Consider the following 12,989-nt stretch of genomic DNA (forward strand, 5'->3'; position numbering starts at 1 on the left):
GAAAGTGGCCTCGCCATCCGTTCTTTCTATTTTTATTGCTTGTACGTTTTATTTCGCCCTAGCCCTTCCCCTTTACCCACCTCTCATCGCGTCTGCTGCCTCCTTCTGTCTTGCGACAGGATGACTAAGCCTGAAAAAATGTTAGAGAGAGTGAAATAAAGAGAGAGAGCCGCGTAAAAGGAAAGCGACTGTAGAGCGAGCCGGAGGAAATTTGCGCCCGTTGACGCGATTTTCCTCCGGGGGCGTCCGCTGCTTTGAAGACATTTGTCGGTTCGCTGTTGAACTCGGATCTCGAGCTCCGGCGCGGCCCATTCGCTGTGCAGCCTGTGCGCTTGCGACCCCCGTTCCGTTAAAGGTTTCGTTAAGAAATAAGCGTAGCGTATACATGACGCGCTGACGATCGTGTCTGCAAGTTATTACGGCGCTGCGCACTGCCCTGAAATCAGTTGAAATTTCAAAGGAAATGCCGCGCTCCCTCACTCTCCAGGCAGCGCGCTCCCAGCCAGAGAGTCATGGTTACAAGCGCACATGTCTCTTCGCAGTGGGTGTTTCGTCACTCACCATGACTAATCAGCGAATGCGGAAGGCGCAACGCCGCAGTATACGTCGATACGTCCCTTGGCTTCGGTGCAATGTGGGTGGAAGAGCACCGCCATGGTAACAGGACAATTAGTTTGTTCTATCTCCTCCAATAATGAACAGATTTGAAATGATGATTTCGGTAAAACGCGTCTTAGACGGCGCCTTGCCAGTGTATAAAAAAATTTGCAATGATGCCTGGGGAGGGGCCCTTTATGGTTGTTCCGGGTTTATGAAGTTCCTCCGACGATTACTATATAAATGGTCGAATATGTTCTATACACCATTCTTCTTATTAATTAATTAATTAATTAAGAAATTAATTAATTTATAATGTTACCGCTTCTTGATGGACGACGAATGGCGCACGTTGCGATGTAGGTCACCAAAAACAGACTATTGACTCATCTCAGTATTTACTCGTACCGGACTGTACGCGGAGGTTCCGGCCTTAATGTGGCCGCCGCGGAAAGATTTCGAACGCGTGACGTAAGACGCCAAGCACATGTGCGCAGAAGACTTCCAATCGACTGGTCGCGCCAGCAAGACATCCAGCGAGCTTTCCGACAGTTTTCCAGGATGTGCCAACAGTCCGAGCAGCCACACGTGTTGTCCTATGGATAGGACGGTTTTGACGTTCTGTACACGTGTTTACGGCGGGTGCGTAGCACCGTATACGACGCGGCGTCCGCTACACGACATTCTCCGGCCATGGGAACCTGTTTTAACCTGATGGAACCCGTAGAAAACTTGCTGCACGCGGCTGTTGGTATACCGACTGGTATACTGCCACCTACCACGATCTCTCTCTCTCTCTCCTTTTTTTTTTCCTGACGTGCATCGAACCCAGGAATGAATGCTCACGCGAGGTGGCTTTGTTTTGAAAAAAGCCTTCCGTATCGGTCGCGCTCGTAAATCAAATTATTCCTTGTTAGTGAAGAGCGTATGGGATATACATATGGTTGTTCGTGTTGGGGTAAAACCCGATTTTACCCGATTTTTACCCCGAACATGTTTCATGAGAATCGGGTTAAACCATCTGTCTCCCCGAACGGACCTTCCCAGTAGCGATCTGCACAATCCTGCGCTGACGGTCCGCCGTTCTATCCGGGTGCCCCGCGCGATGTAATTTCTATAAAGAAGGGGGCGCATTCTCACCCTGCTGCTTGGAGAGTAGATATTGCTTTCTAGTGCTGTACTTTTTATCCCCGCTTTCTTGACAGGTCGCCGTTTACCGTTTACCCCCCGCCGATTACCAGCTTGAAACAAACACCAATTTTAACGCGTTATAGTTAAAAAGCCCGTGATACCTTCTTATAAAATAAACCGGGCGGATTACTTAGTGCATCTGTAGATTTCACCCGAAAAAGCACGTATTTCGGAACGGTTTCGCACACGCACATGTGCACACACGCGCACGCACGCACGCACGCACGCGTGCGTGCGTGCGTGCAATTTGCTCGACCACTCCGCCAGAGCCCTTACAGAGTTTCGACGCGAGAACGTGAAGCTATAGGGCAACAAGTCGATGGAATGCTGCGCGGCGACATCATCCAGTTGTCAAAAAGCCCGTGGGGATCTCCTGTAGTCTTGGTGACATAAAAGGGACAAAACCCTGTGTTTCTGCGTCTATAATCGCGAAATGGAGGATGGTTCCGTTTTCCATTTCACCGACCGGCATCGTCATCTTTTTCACCTGCTTCACGCGCGTGCTTTGCCAGTGACTCGTGAAGCAGACCCAAACTTGAAAAGTCTCTCTCTCTCTCTCTCACGCACGCACACACGCACGCACACACACACGCACACACGCGCGCGCGCGCGCGATTTCTTTTCAATTATTACTTTGAAAGATAGCACCCGATTTTTACCGATTGTGCAGTCAGTGCCGCGTCCAGTCATTGCACCCCCGCTTTTACCCGGCTTCGATTAAAGGTTCCGCTGCTGGGAGATTCTCAGACGAATTTCCGTCTTTGCCGCTGCTGCTTCAGTGCGCGTACCGGCGATCGGCATCTATATTCTTCTGGCGGATACTGGAGACAGAATGCGTAAACTTGGAGCCCGCTTATGGGATTTAGTGCTAAGGGTTGCGAGAGGAAACTCGGTTAGGGACATGGGTGCCACTCTGTCACTCTCGTGCTGCGTGTGTATATCTTTATTATTTAAATTTTTTCTTGCGGGTAGTTGATCTAGCATTAAGAAGTTACGTTATGTAGATAAACGGATATTCTGAGACGTTTCAGTGCAACTTCCACTAAGTTGTGCTGCGGTACGTCAGCGTTCTTGTAGCACGTTGCTATTGTGACTGTTTTTCGCGCATAGTGCCTATGAAGTGTCGGCAGTTAGTGAAGAAAAAAAAAAAAAAAAAAAAAGAAGCGCACTCGCGCGCGCAGCTAGCGTGCTAAAATAAGAAGAAAGAAAGCACGGGTATAGAAGAGGTATACGAAAGAGTTAGCGGCTTCGTTATACACCGTGTGGTGACGACGTGTGCAGAGCGGCGGGCGCCGGAGTTAATCAGAAGTGTCGATCAGGTTCTTCCATTAGCCGCATCCCGTTACACGATGTGCGGCTGGTTGCGGCGAGCTGCTCGTGTTTGCTTCCGGGAACGCTCTTGGCGCAGAACGGAAGCGGACGTGGCGCTTGCGACGTAGCTAGCGCACACACGCACGCACGCACCTTCGTCGGCGTTTTTTTTCCCGCCAGTGTCTCCTATGCGAGGAAATAAACGCGCCTGCTACAGATGCGTATATCAGAGCCTCACACCGCTCGCGTTGCCGACGGTGCGCTCTGCGGCGTTGACATGTTAATGTGTCATTCGCCTCGCCAACGCGTCAGTCTCGCGTCGCAGACTGTCATCCCTCGCTATTTCGCATCCCCTTTCACGTTATTCCACGCTTGTGTGGAACTTTGGTGTTAAAGCAGTGATATATACTATATATGTCATTCGCAATTTATCTTCGTGGAGTGGTTATAACACGTGGTCATAACGCAGTGGTCCACAGCGAAACAGTTTTTGTGGCAAATTACTAGTTGCTGGTAAATTAGATGAAAGGGAATAATTGGGGTCCATCAAAAAAAAAAAAAAAAAAGAAAACTCCTCCCTCGTAAGAAAACATCATGAGTCATTCCACCAGCGAAGCTGTTTAGCACACGACATGGAGGTGACACATAATTTTTAACAAAGGTATGAACTCATTTCTTGTCTTGATCGGTGGTCATTATTTCACTCGCAACTGCAATCACATTCTTTGATAATGTCAAATCGATGCACGTACGCCGCTGGGTGGTCGGTTAGGCCGGATCAGTGTGGCAACGCAAGGGATATGTCTGCAATTCGGAACGCGTAAACCGCTCCCTTTTCGATACCGACACATCTACATTGAAATCACTGACAACGGCAACAGAGATAGTGTCATCGCAGCTAATTCACGCACAGTGAGTAGCCATGAACCGTACTGGACTATGAAGAAGAAAATAATTTTATTAAAAAGAATGGTCCGGCACTTTTGGTTGTGGTGGCCTCAGGTGGCGGCTCGAAGTCCTTGGACTCCGGCGGCATCTTCCGCTTACCGGACGGCCCAAAACATTTTTTGCTTGCTTACGGGGGTATGAGACATCGCTCGCGGGGGTATGAACCATTGATGACAGTTTTCGACATGCTGTTCTGTGTGCTGTATGCGTGATTAGAAAGAATGTAAGCACTGTTCGAATTCACTTTGCTGAGTGTTTGTAGCCTCTGCCTTACGGGCTATGAGCCATTTCATCTTTTGCTTGCTTACGGGAGCATGAATGCTTACGAGGGTATGAGCCATTGATGATGATAGTTTTTGTTCACGGAGAACAAAAATGCACGGAACCGTAGCCATGTACAGCTTCGCTGTAGAAACAAAAGAGCGGGAGGGGGGGGGGGGGAGGATTTTAGCCGCGTTGACGTTATTAGCCCATTGGGTTTTGTTTTGTCTCCGCCAGGGCTTTTTACGAGATCTGTTTCAACCAGTCGCCGCGAGAGCTGACTTCAAAGTTTCCTGATCTCGTGAAGGTTGGCTGTAATGAAAGACTCGGAAATGTCAGGCAGTGCGCCCTGTCGAACTACATCCGTGCAATCGGTGTATAGGTTTTCCGACGGCTTCAGGCATGATGAGCGCCGTAGAGTTCTCTCGCTTCTTCGCCATCTACGATGGCGCATGTTACAGGGCGATGCGTCTCCGTGGCGCCCCCAGAAGCCGGTCTGACGATGTTTCGGCTTCCGATGGAAGTTGTGGCACCGTGCACGTACAAAACATTGCCCGATGGCCCCGGTCGCGTCTGCATCGCCTTCCGCGTCAACTGCAATTTCTTCTTTCATTCCACTCCTCGAGATTCTGGGGCACCGCCCGTCGTAATGCCCGGGCGTGAGAAATCATTTCCAATGAAAGCGGCGTCGCGTTGTACGGTCGACCGCAGCCGTCGTGTTTCCTGTCACACGAGCAGTGCGCGCCGTGCCGCATACTTGCATACATTGGCACCGCGCGTTGCGAGAGAGGGCCACGACAAGGGAAGAGCGAGAAAAGCGGTAACGGTACAAAGAGCCGCGTTCGGTTTCGCGGCCCGTGAACGCGGAGCGCTGGAGGAGACCAGTGGGCGCGTATCGATCTGCGGCCGCTGCTCTTAGGCGCCCGAATCGAGCGGGCAAATTTCGTTTTCCAAATCGCCTTTGCGGCTCGTGCCTCTACACTTGAGAAATGGTCTCGGTTTGTATGCCGCCGCGCTTGACGCCAGCCGCGCGTATCTCTCTCGAGGACCTATTCAGCGGCGGCGGCGATGCTCATCGCACGGCGGCTCTCGGTCGGCCGTGCGCGACAGCGCGCGCACACAGCGCACGATGAATGGCGCGGCGTAGCCAAATGGTCTTCGGCGAGCGCGCACCGAATGTCAACACGGTGGTGCCTCGATGACGTCACCGCTTGTCGTGGCTGCCACCGCGCGGCCCAAGCGGGCTGGCGCACCGGGGCTGTGCAGGCACCGCTGCCGATCGAGTTGGCCAGCGGACCAGGTCAGCTGACGGAATCGCCCTATCTGTTGGATTGGTGGTGCGAGATAGTAAGATGCAGTGGTACTACATTTGTACGACATTAGCGCTTGCTGTCTAAACGGGAGTTTCATTTGCTTGCTTGCATGTACGACCTTATAGCGCTAAATGCCCGTTGACGCCTCTTTGAGGCGTCGATTCAGGCGTCAATGGCCAGTTCAAGTGTTAAACCTGCGTGCTTTCCTGCTTTGTCATTGGGACGGCCATTGCGCTGGGCATGCTATAGTACAAAAATGATAGTATCCCAAAAATAGAAATACCGATAATATAGGCTTTGGATGGTTCATTCTTATGTTAGAATAGACAAGCTGGGAGCAAACGAGATCTGTTTTATTGCTACGTTCTGGCAAGCAGCGCAATTGTATACAGATGGGTATAGTGTATTTGTGCTAGCAGCACAGAACAGAGGAAGACGGGGACCGAATTCACAAACATTTTCGTTTGTGAGAATTGTTTCTCACTGGCCAGCCGCCTGCCTTATAGCGAATACGGTGGCGGATGTTACGATTGGCAACATCTGTTCTTAACGAACCGCTATACAGCCTATACTTAATAACTGTTCCCCGCGTATGGCAACCGTGTTTACAGGTTAATTGCCATGTTTCGTCATGACATGCTCTGCATGCAGTCCTGGACGGTAGCCGTTATCTCGGCATCAATGCAAGTAGTATTCGTAAAATATTCTCGTTATTGGCCCAGCAATTTCAGGGTGGTCTCACACGCTGGCTGAAACTGAAATTGTTCAGTGCAGCGAGCGCTTAATTCTGTCAGTGGCACTTACGCATTTGTACCGCGGCAAACGCCAGCCGGCAAGAGATATGCAGGTAGTGATTAGCGGGTCAAAACGTTTAATGCGTAGCTCCTTTCTCGTACACAACTTGCGCACGCCCGCGCGATCGCCACGAAGTGACGGACCGCTGCGTTCTCCCGGGCGCGTGCGTTTCACTCAGGAGGTGCGCACCGCGTACACGGCGTGCACGAAGAGCGCGATGGCCACAATGACGGCCACGGTGCCGACCATAATAGCGAGCGCCTCGCGTTGCGACTTCACCAGACTGGCGATGCCGGCGGCCAGGAACATGACGAAGCCGAGCCCGTAGTACTGCACGGCCACTAGCAGGGGCAGGTCGCGGCCGGCACGCGAGCCCACCAGGCCGTTCACGAAAAACATGGCGCCGACGAGCGCGTACGTGAATCCCAGGTTGCAGAGGAAGAAGAACACGTCGAACACGAACCCGCGCAGGCTGAGCGTCGTGACGATGGCGCACGAGCAGAGTACCTCCACTATGCCCAGCATGCCCGGAACCGTGCGGTAGTACTCGCGGTTTAGCTGGAGTCGCACCGAGCCTCCACCCAGGCTGAGCTTCTTGCTGTAACTCGATGGCTGATGCTGCTGCTGCGACGGCCCTTCGACAGGTGCCGGAGGCGCCGCCATGAACGGCGGAGGTGGCGGCGGGGCACCCGGATGCATCGGTGGTGGTGCCTGGTGGTCTATGCCATGCGGCAGCGGCGGCAGCTGCGGCATCAAACCTGGGCCATGCTGAGGGGTCGCGGCCATGACCTCTGCTTCCGTTATCTGCGACCGCTTGGCGACCTGCGAGCGAGAGCGAGTGCTGCCGCGAGTTTGCGCGTGGAGCCACTGTTCCCTTACCTGGAAGGCTTAGGACCCGAGTGGCGTTCCGAAGCTTCAAGCTGTTTAGCTCTCGGACGCCCGTCCGCTCGTGTTTGGGGCGCCACTGCCTGCTGCCCAGCGGCACGTGCGTGATCGATGCCGGTGAGGCTTTCGAACAATTGAGCTACGACGAAAAAGGACGCATGAAAGGGAGCTACGTGCGCTGTATGCATGCATACAGTACGAATTTTTCGGGTAACACAGTACGGTGCTTTCAAAATTCGGGCTGTAGAGGCGACATTGCGCTACGAAATAATTGTTAATGGTGAAGGAAGACGTGTCTGCACATCCGTGTTTATTGATTATGCGATGTCACGTCCTTTAGCGCATCTTGTATGTTTTGGGTGCTTATGTATGCCGCAGTAAAATTGCGAAGCACATTAGTCACGACAACAGATGCATTGCACAGAAGCTCAGGAAGCACTGCTGTACCATCAAAAGTTTATGCAAATCCCTCTACATACGTATGTACGGTATAACCACTGAAGGTTTGCCGATTACGACTGCATGCTATAGCATCGGCTAATTTATTACTGCGTTATGGGGGGGGGGGGGGGGGGGGTACAGTTGCCGTTTTTCCTGCCCTCTCAGCTCGCAGTGTTTCTTTACAGTCGTTTTGTCTGCTAAATCTCAGTTGTCGCATATAATCAAATGCACCTCTAAACGTGTCTTTTTTTACTTAACCTGCACTATAACGCGCGCCGTTTAGTTCCCCTTCTCTTGCATTTGGACGTGTGGACGTCGTAGTGGGCCACGATCGTTACGCTCTGTCCAGCAACAGTCCGGAAAGTAGCCCTTTTTTGGTGCCCTCCTCGACGGAACGAGCTTCACGAGAGTCGACAGTGTGCGCCTCGGACTTGGAGGGCTGTGCAATCAGGGGAATGCGGCTGCCGTCACATCGGCTTACGGCGGCGGAGGGAGCACCGCGGCACGCCCTCCGCAGGAACTGTGTCCGCACGCCAAGGGTTCGAGATCGCAACCCCGAGACGTCGACATGACGCCGATAAGAGGGGCGAAACAAAAGAAAGCGATGCGGGCAGCAGCGGGGGATGATGCCGATAAGTCGGGAAAGTGCAGCGCCTTTGGCGACACAAGAATTTCGTGCACTTCAAGACCAGGCCTTTCTGTTCCGGAGTGTCCCCTTTTGGCGTTTCTCTCTTCGTTTGCACCTTCTAGAGTATGCGGGAACAACGTAAAAATAAAATGAATCTGCGTCTCCAGACAAAGAAAGGAGACTGCGTGTTCGCTGGCCGTGTTGGTTACACTCGCTTGAACAGGGCCGTCACGGCGCCTCCGCGAGACAGCGTTGCACGGCTGAGGACAGCGTGACACTCATTTTAGTGTGAATTGTGCTTGGTTCTTACTTGTGTTAGTTCCACGCTTTGTTACTAGTATAGTAACGCGCGCTCCTAGTCCACTGCGTTGCGTTATTATAGTTCTGCGATACTAAGCCACTACGCTTATAGTTCAGGAGGAAAAAGTACGCGCATAGTCAAACTCAATTGGTCTCGCGGGCCGAAATATCGGTTTCGCGCTGAACGTATTAGTTACAAATTACGATTGGTGCATGGCGCGATACCGACAGAAATGACTCGGGTGCTCCGGAAACGGCGTGCGTTAAAGTTACACGAAAGAGAAAAATTATTCGAGCCGTATTAGTAAACGACCCCTTCTACGCATTAAAAACTGTGACGGCAGGCTTGATAAGCCAGAAAATACGCAAGAACAAAACACGGGGGGCGACGCCACCTTGGAAGTTCCCGCACTACGTCGCCGTGACCTCATAAAATTTCACCCCCGTCTGCTCGATCGGGTCAATTTCTTTATCCCTAAAGATAATACATTGTGTTATGTATTATTGTATTAATACATTCTGTTACTGATACTAAAGATAAGAACATTGTATTATGAAGGAGCCAAAGGTTGAACATAGCAAGCTTCGAGCACTTTTACTGCCGCAACGACGACTCCCGAATACGAGAAAATACTTGGTCTGTGACGTCACACTGATGTACCGGGGCTGGGTTTCGGCACGAAATTCAAAAAACAACTTAGGCCTTCGTTTTCTCTTCTATTAATCAACCTCTTACCGCGAAACTAACGAAAAATAAAGTTTTGAAAGGGTAATTTATCAGCCTAAACTGATTTAGTGTTTCTCTTTAGTGGTCTCTTTAAGGTGGCGCTATATAAGAACTAATTTATGGACGTATAGTTATTTTCGTACTGCGTGCATTGGCGTTTTCCTTCTTCCTCTTCATTCTATTTCAACTCCACCTAGGTTTACTTTCACAGGTTCACTTGTGCATGGAGGGCGATTTCAATTGTCCCCAATAAAGAAAGAAAGGTGCTACAAATTTCCTTTACTGGCTGAGCTGCCTTCTTTGTATGGCATCCGTGCCTAAGGACACTCCTCGATGCTCAGCACCCCTTTTCCGGTGCCGCGAAAGCGCTGCGTTGACTGATCTCGCTTCGGGTTTTGATTTGTTGCGAAATTCGGGGTGCGCGCCAACGGAGCGACACCGGAGGACTGCAAAGAAAAATGTTCGGCGCCATGGAGTTACGTGAATCGCGCTACTCGCGGCCGGGGAACCGACCCGTGGCGCGCTATTCTCGGCTCCGCGCGCGTTTTGACGCTACTGAGAGGAGACGAGGGGTTGGCCACCGGAAGCACGTGACGTTTTTGCTGCGGGGTGCCCCCCGCGACCCCGACGCAGATGGCACGAGTCGGCCGCGCTCAATCGGCGGCCTTTCGCTGACGGTCGCACCATTGGCGTGTGCATGCCTGGCAGGGAAACCCCCGGCCCTTTCTGGGGGTCGCGCGGGGATGGAGCAGCTGCGCCGGCCTGTGTGGTGCATTGAAAAAAAAAAAAAAAGCGATACTCGCTGTCTTGTTAGTAGCGATGCCGTTCGATTTGAACGATGCCGACAGTCCGTCCGTCCCCTAAGACGATCGCTTTCGAGATAGCACCAGCACCGGCAAGCGAATTCACCTTCGTGCTGCCTCTCGCTTAAGCGGCAAGAACGCGGCGCTCACGAAGCATTCGCCGCACTCGGCCCACACCGCAAGTCGCTTTCAAGATATTGGCCCGCGCATCCCTCTTCAACGCGAAGCGGCGAAAACACAGCGCGCGATGGTATCAGCAGTCGGCACTCTCTCCCCGCACCACAGGTCGCTTTAAAGATAAGGTCCGCGCGGCCGTGCCGTAGGTAGCGGCCGCCGGAGTATGGCTGATCTGGGCCGCTATCTTGTACACGTTCGAAAAGCCGACGTTCGATTTCGCCTCGCGCGATTGTCCACTGCAGGCTGCGCCGATATCGGGGCCTAGGCCAATCTAGTCCAATCGCGGGAGGCGAAATCGAACGTCGGCTTTTCGAACGTGTACAAGATAGCGGCCCAGGGTTCATCATATTTCGACGCGGATGGATAAGCCGCTAAAGAGTGATAAGGGTTTATTCGCAAGTTCCTTCGCCTATAGGTGGCTCGCAAGGCGGCTTAATATGGCGTCCACAGATAGTATAGGAACGCCGAGCACATGGTGCGTCCTTCACATCAGCCCATATTTGGCTTAGCGCTTCAAGATGGCTCTACTTTTTGCACAATCACTGTCGCTAAGTGACATCATGCGCCATATAGATGCCTCAGAAACGCGGATACGGTGCATCATTGAAGGACAAGAGGTCTTCAACACCAATAGCATTGTTTGTTGCGACGCGAAGGACTGCAGTGCATCCCCTGTCGCTGTGGAAGAGCTTTGCCTGCAGACGTCACATGCCCGGCAGAAGCCGCACGAGCTGGAATTTACGACCAGGAAGGTTCTATCAAGGAACGTTAGCTCGTCTTTTATCTTTTTCTTCATGCTAATCGCGACGGTCCGCAAAGCCTGCCTTTCGCGCATTGCTGTTTCGCGACAAAGAGTAATTTTACTGCTCTGTGATGTTTTTCGAGCTGCTTTCACGGATTGAGTTATGACGAGATATTTATATTCGATAATTAAAGGAAAGATGTCACTAAGGTTATCACAACTGCGATTTTTCACACGGTCTTTTTTGTACGTCGCTATGCTAGCGCATGCAGATGTAAAGAAAGACATGCCGGTTGTTTTATTTTTCGCTGCTACAGTTGCATTATCGTTCGAGTGACGAGGAGTCACGACAGAAGATTGTTGCGCTCACGTCGCAAATTCGGTGCCTGTGTTTTATGCTCTACCAATACTGTTTTCGGGGCCACTGTAGCCGCAAAGCTTGGCCGCGCCTTGGCGCATGGGATACAGCCCATAACGCAAACACATGCGTTTCTGGCGGGATGGTACAAGGATGGCCACACTGCGGGTTGCTGCCGGTGAAACTCGGTCAAATACTTACTACGCCCGCCCACGTAGATCTACTGTAGCATTTCTCTAGAGCTGTGACAAACTGCTACAAACATGACAGTTTTTATGTCTGTAAATGCTCGCGTATTCTCGTTGCGGTGGCCACAAGTGCACAGCTCGAGCTTGGCCGCGCGGAGGACCACGGGATGCAGCGATAATGAAAACGTGCGTTTCTGGCGACACCGCGGCAACCACACACTATGGTGAGTTAATGCAGGTGAAACCTGAGCAAATACTTCCGACCACTCCGCTCGCCCACGTACTACATATACTCGGGATCAAAGCCACGCCGTTGTTCGCGCTGCTACACTGTTGCAAGATCTATTCTTTCTAACTAACGGATCGATTCTCCGTACAAAAAGAAATAGAAGAATGCACATAAGCAAATAGCTTTCGTTTTCTTAAATACGTGGGATATAGAAGAAGTCACCGCCGACGAAATGCGCACTGCACACTTTCATCTGTGGTGTGACCGCCTTGCCAATTCGCAACTTGACAACCCATTCTTTCTTATATGTCGCATCTTTGGGGAACGAGTGGAGGCTCGCTTCACTTGCCGCAACAATGTTGGTGCTTTGCGGCACGCAGCATATGCGATTTCTTTTGAATTTCATCTTGCACAAACTATGCGTAAAAACAGATAATCAAGCCTACTGGCTGCCGTGAAGAAGCAAGCAAATGCGCTACCGCCGCGTCGCCTGCTATTACTCCGATAATCTATGCAAAAAGTTCGCCGATGTCCGCGGGGTGGCGTGACAGTCTACGGAACTTGCGAATAATGATCGGAACGACCCGCCGTGGTTGCTTAGTGGCTAGGGTGTTGGACTGCTGAGCACGGGGTTGCGGGATCGAATCCCGGCCATGGCGGCCACATTTCGATGGGGGAGAAATGCGCAAACACCCGTGTACTTAGATTTAGGTGCATGTTAAAGAACCCCAGGTGGTCGAAATTTCCGGAGTCCCCCACTACGGCGTGCCTCATAATCAGAAAGTGGTTTTGGCACGTAAAACCCCATAATCCTTTCAATGATCGGAACGTCATCAGCGCACCTTGTTAGGATTGGGGGCTCAATCCCATCGCTCGTAACCCGTTGTCAAGATTGGAGTCCGGCATGAATAAGAAGGTAGCTGGCCCATGCCGTCGTCCAAATTATCCGTGCTGAGGACGTTGATGAAGGGAAGGACTGCATCTTATCGAGAACGAGGAATATGGGTTTGCTTAGAGTATCTTCATGCAGTTCATCAGTCTAGCATGACTGCGAGAGAAAAGTACATCAGTCTAACATGACTGCTTGAGAAAGTC

The 12,989-nt window shown here is 51.7% G+C and overlaps 1 protein-coding gene across 1 annotated transcript in view; it reads right to left on the reverse strand.

Moving 5' to 3' along the window:
• Nucleotides 1-4,037: 4,037 nt before the first annotated feature.
• LOC129380574 (uncharacterized) overlaps nucleotides 4,038-12,989 on the reverse strand; it is a 52,481-nt gene continuing 43,529 nt past the window's right edge. The window contains exons 2-3 of the mRNA XM_055061961.2: nucleotides 7,296-7,440; nucleotides 4,038-7,238 (exon numbers count right to left, since the gene is read on the reverse strand). Of these exons, the coding sequence (XP_054917936.2) occupies nucleotides 6,591-7,202 (612 nt within the window). The 5' untranslated portion in view covers nucleotides 7,203-7,238; nucleotides 7,296-7,440 and the 3' untranslated portion in view covers nucleotides 4,038-6,590. The remainder of the gene's footprint in view (nucleotides 7,239-7,295; nucleotides 7,441-12,989) is intronic.

The sequence above is a fragment of the Dermacentor andersoni genome, chromosome 1 (genome assembly GCF_023375885.2).
Source record: "Dermacentor andersoni chromosome 1, qqDerAnde1_hic_scaffold, whole genome shotgun sequence".
Taxonomy (NCBI): Eukaryota; Metazoa; Arthropoda; class Arachnida; order Ixodida; family Ixodidae; genus Dermacentor; species Dermacentor andersoni.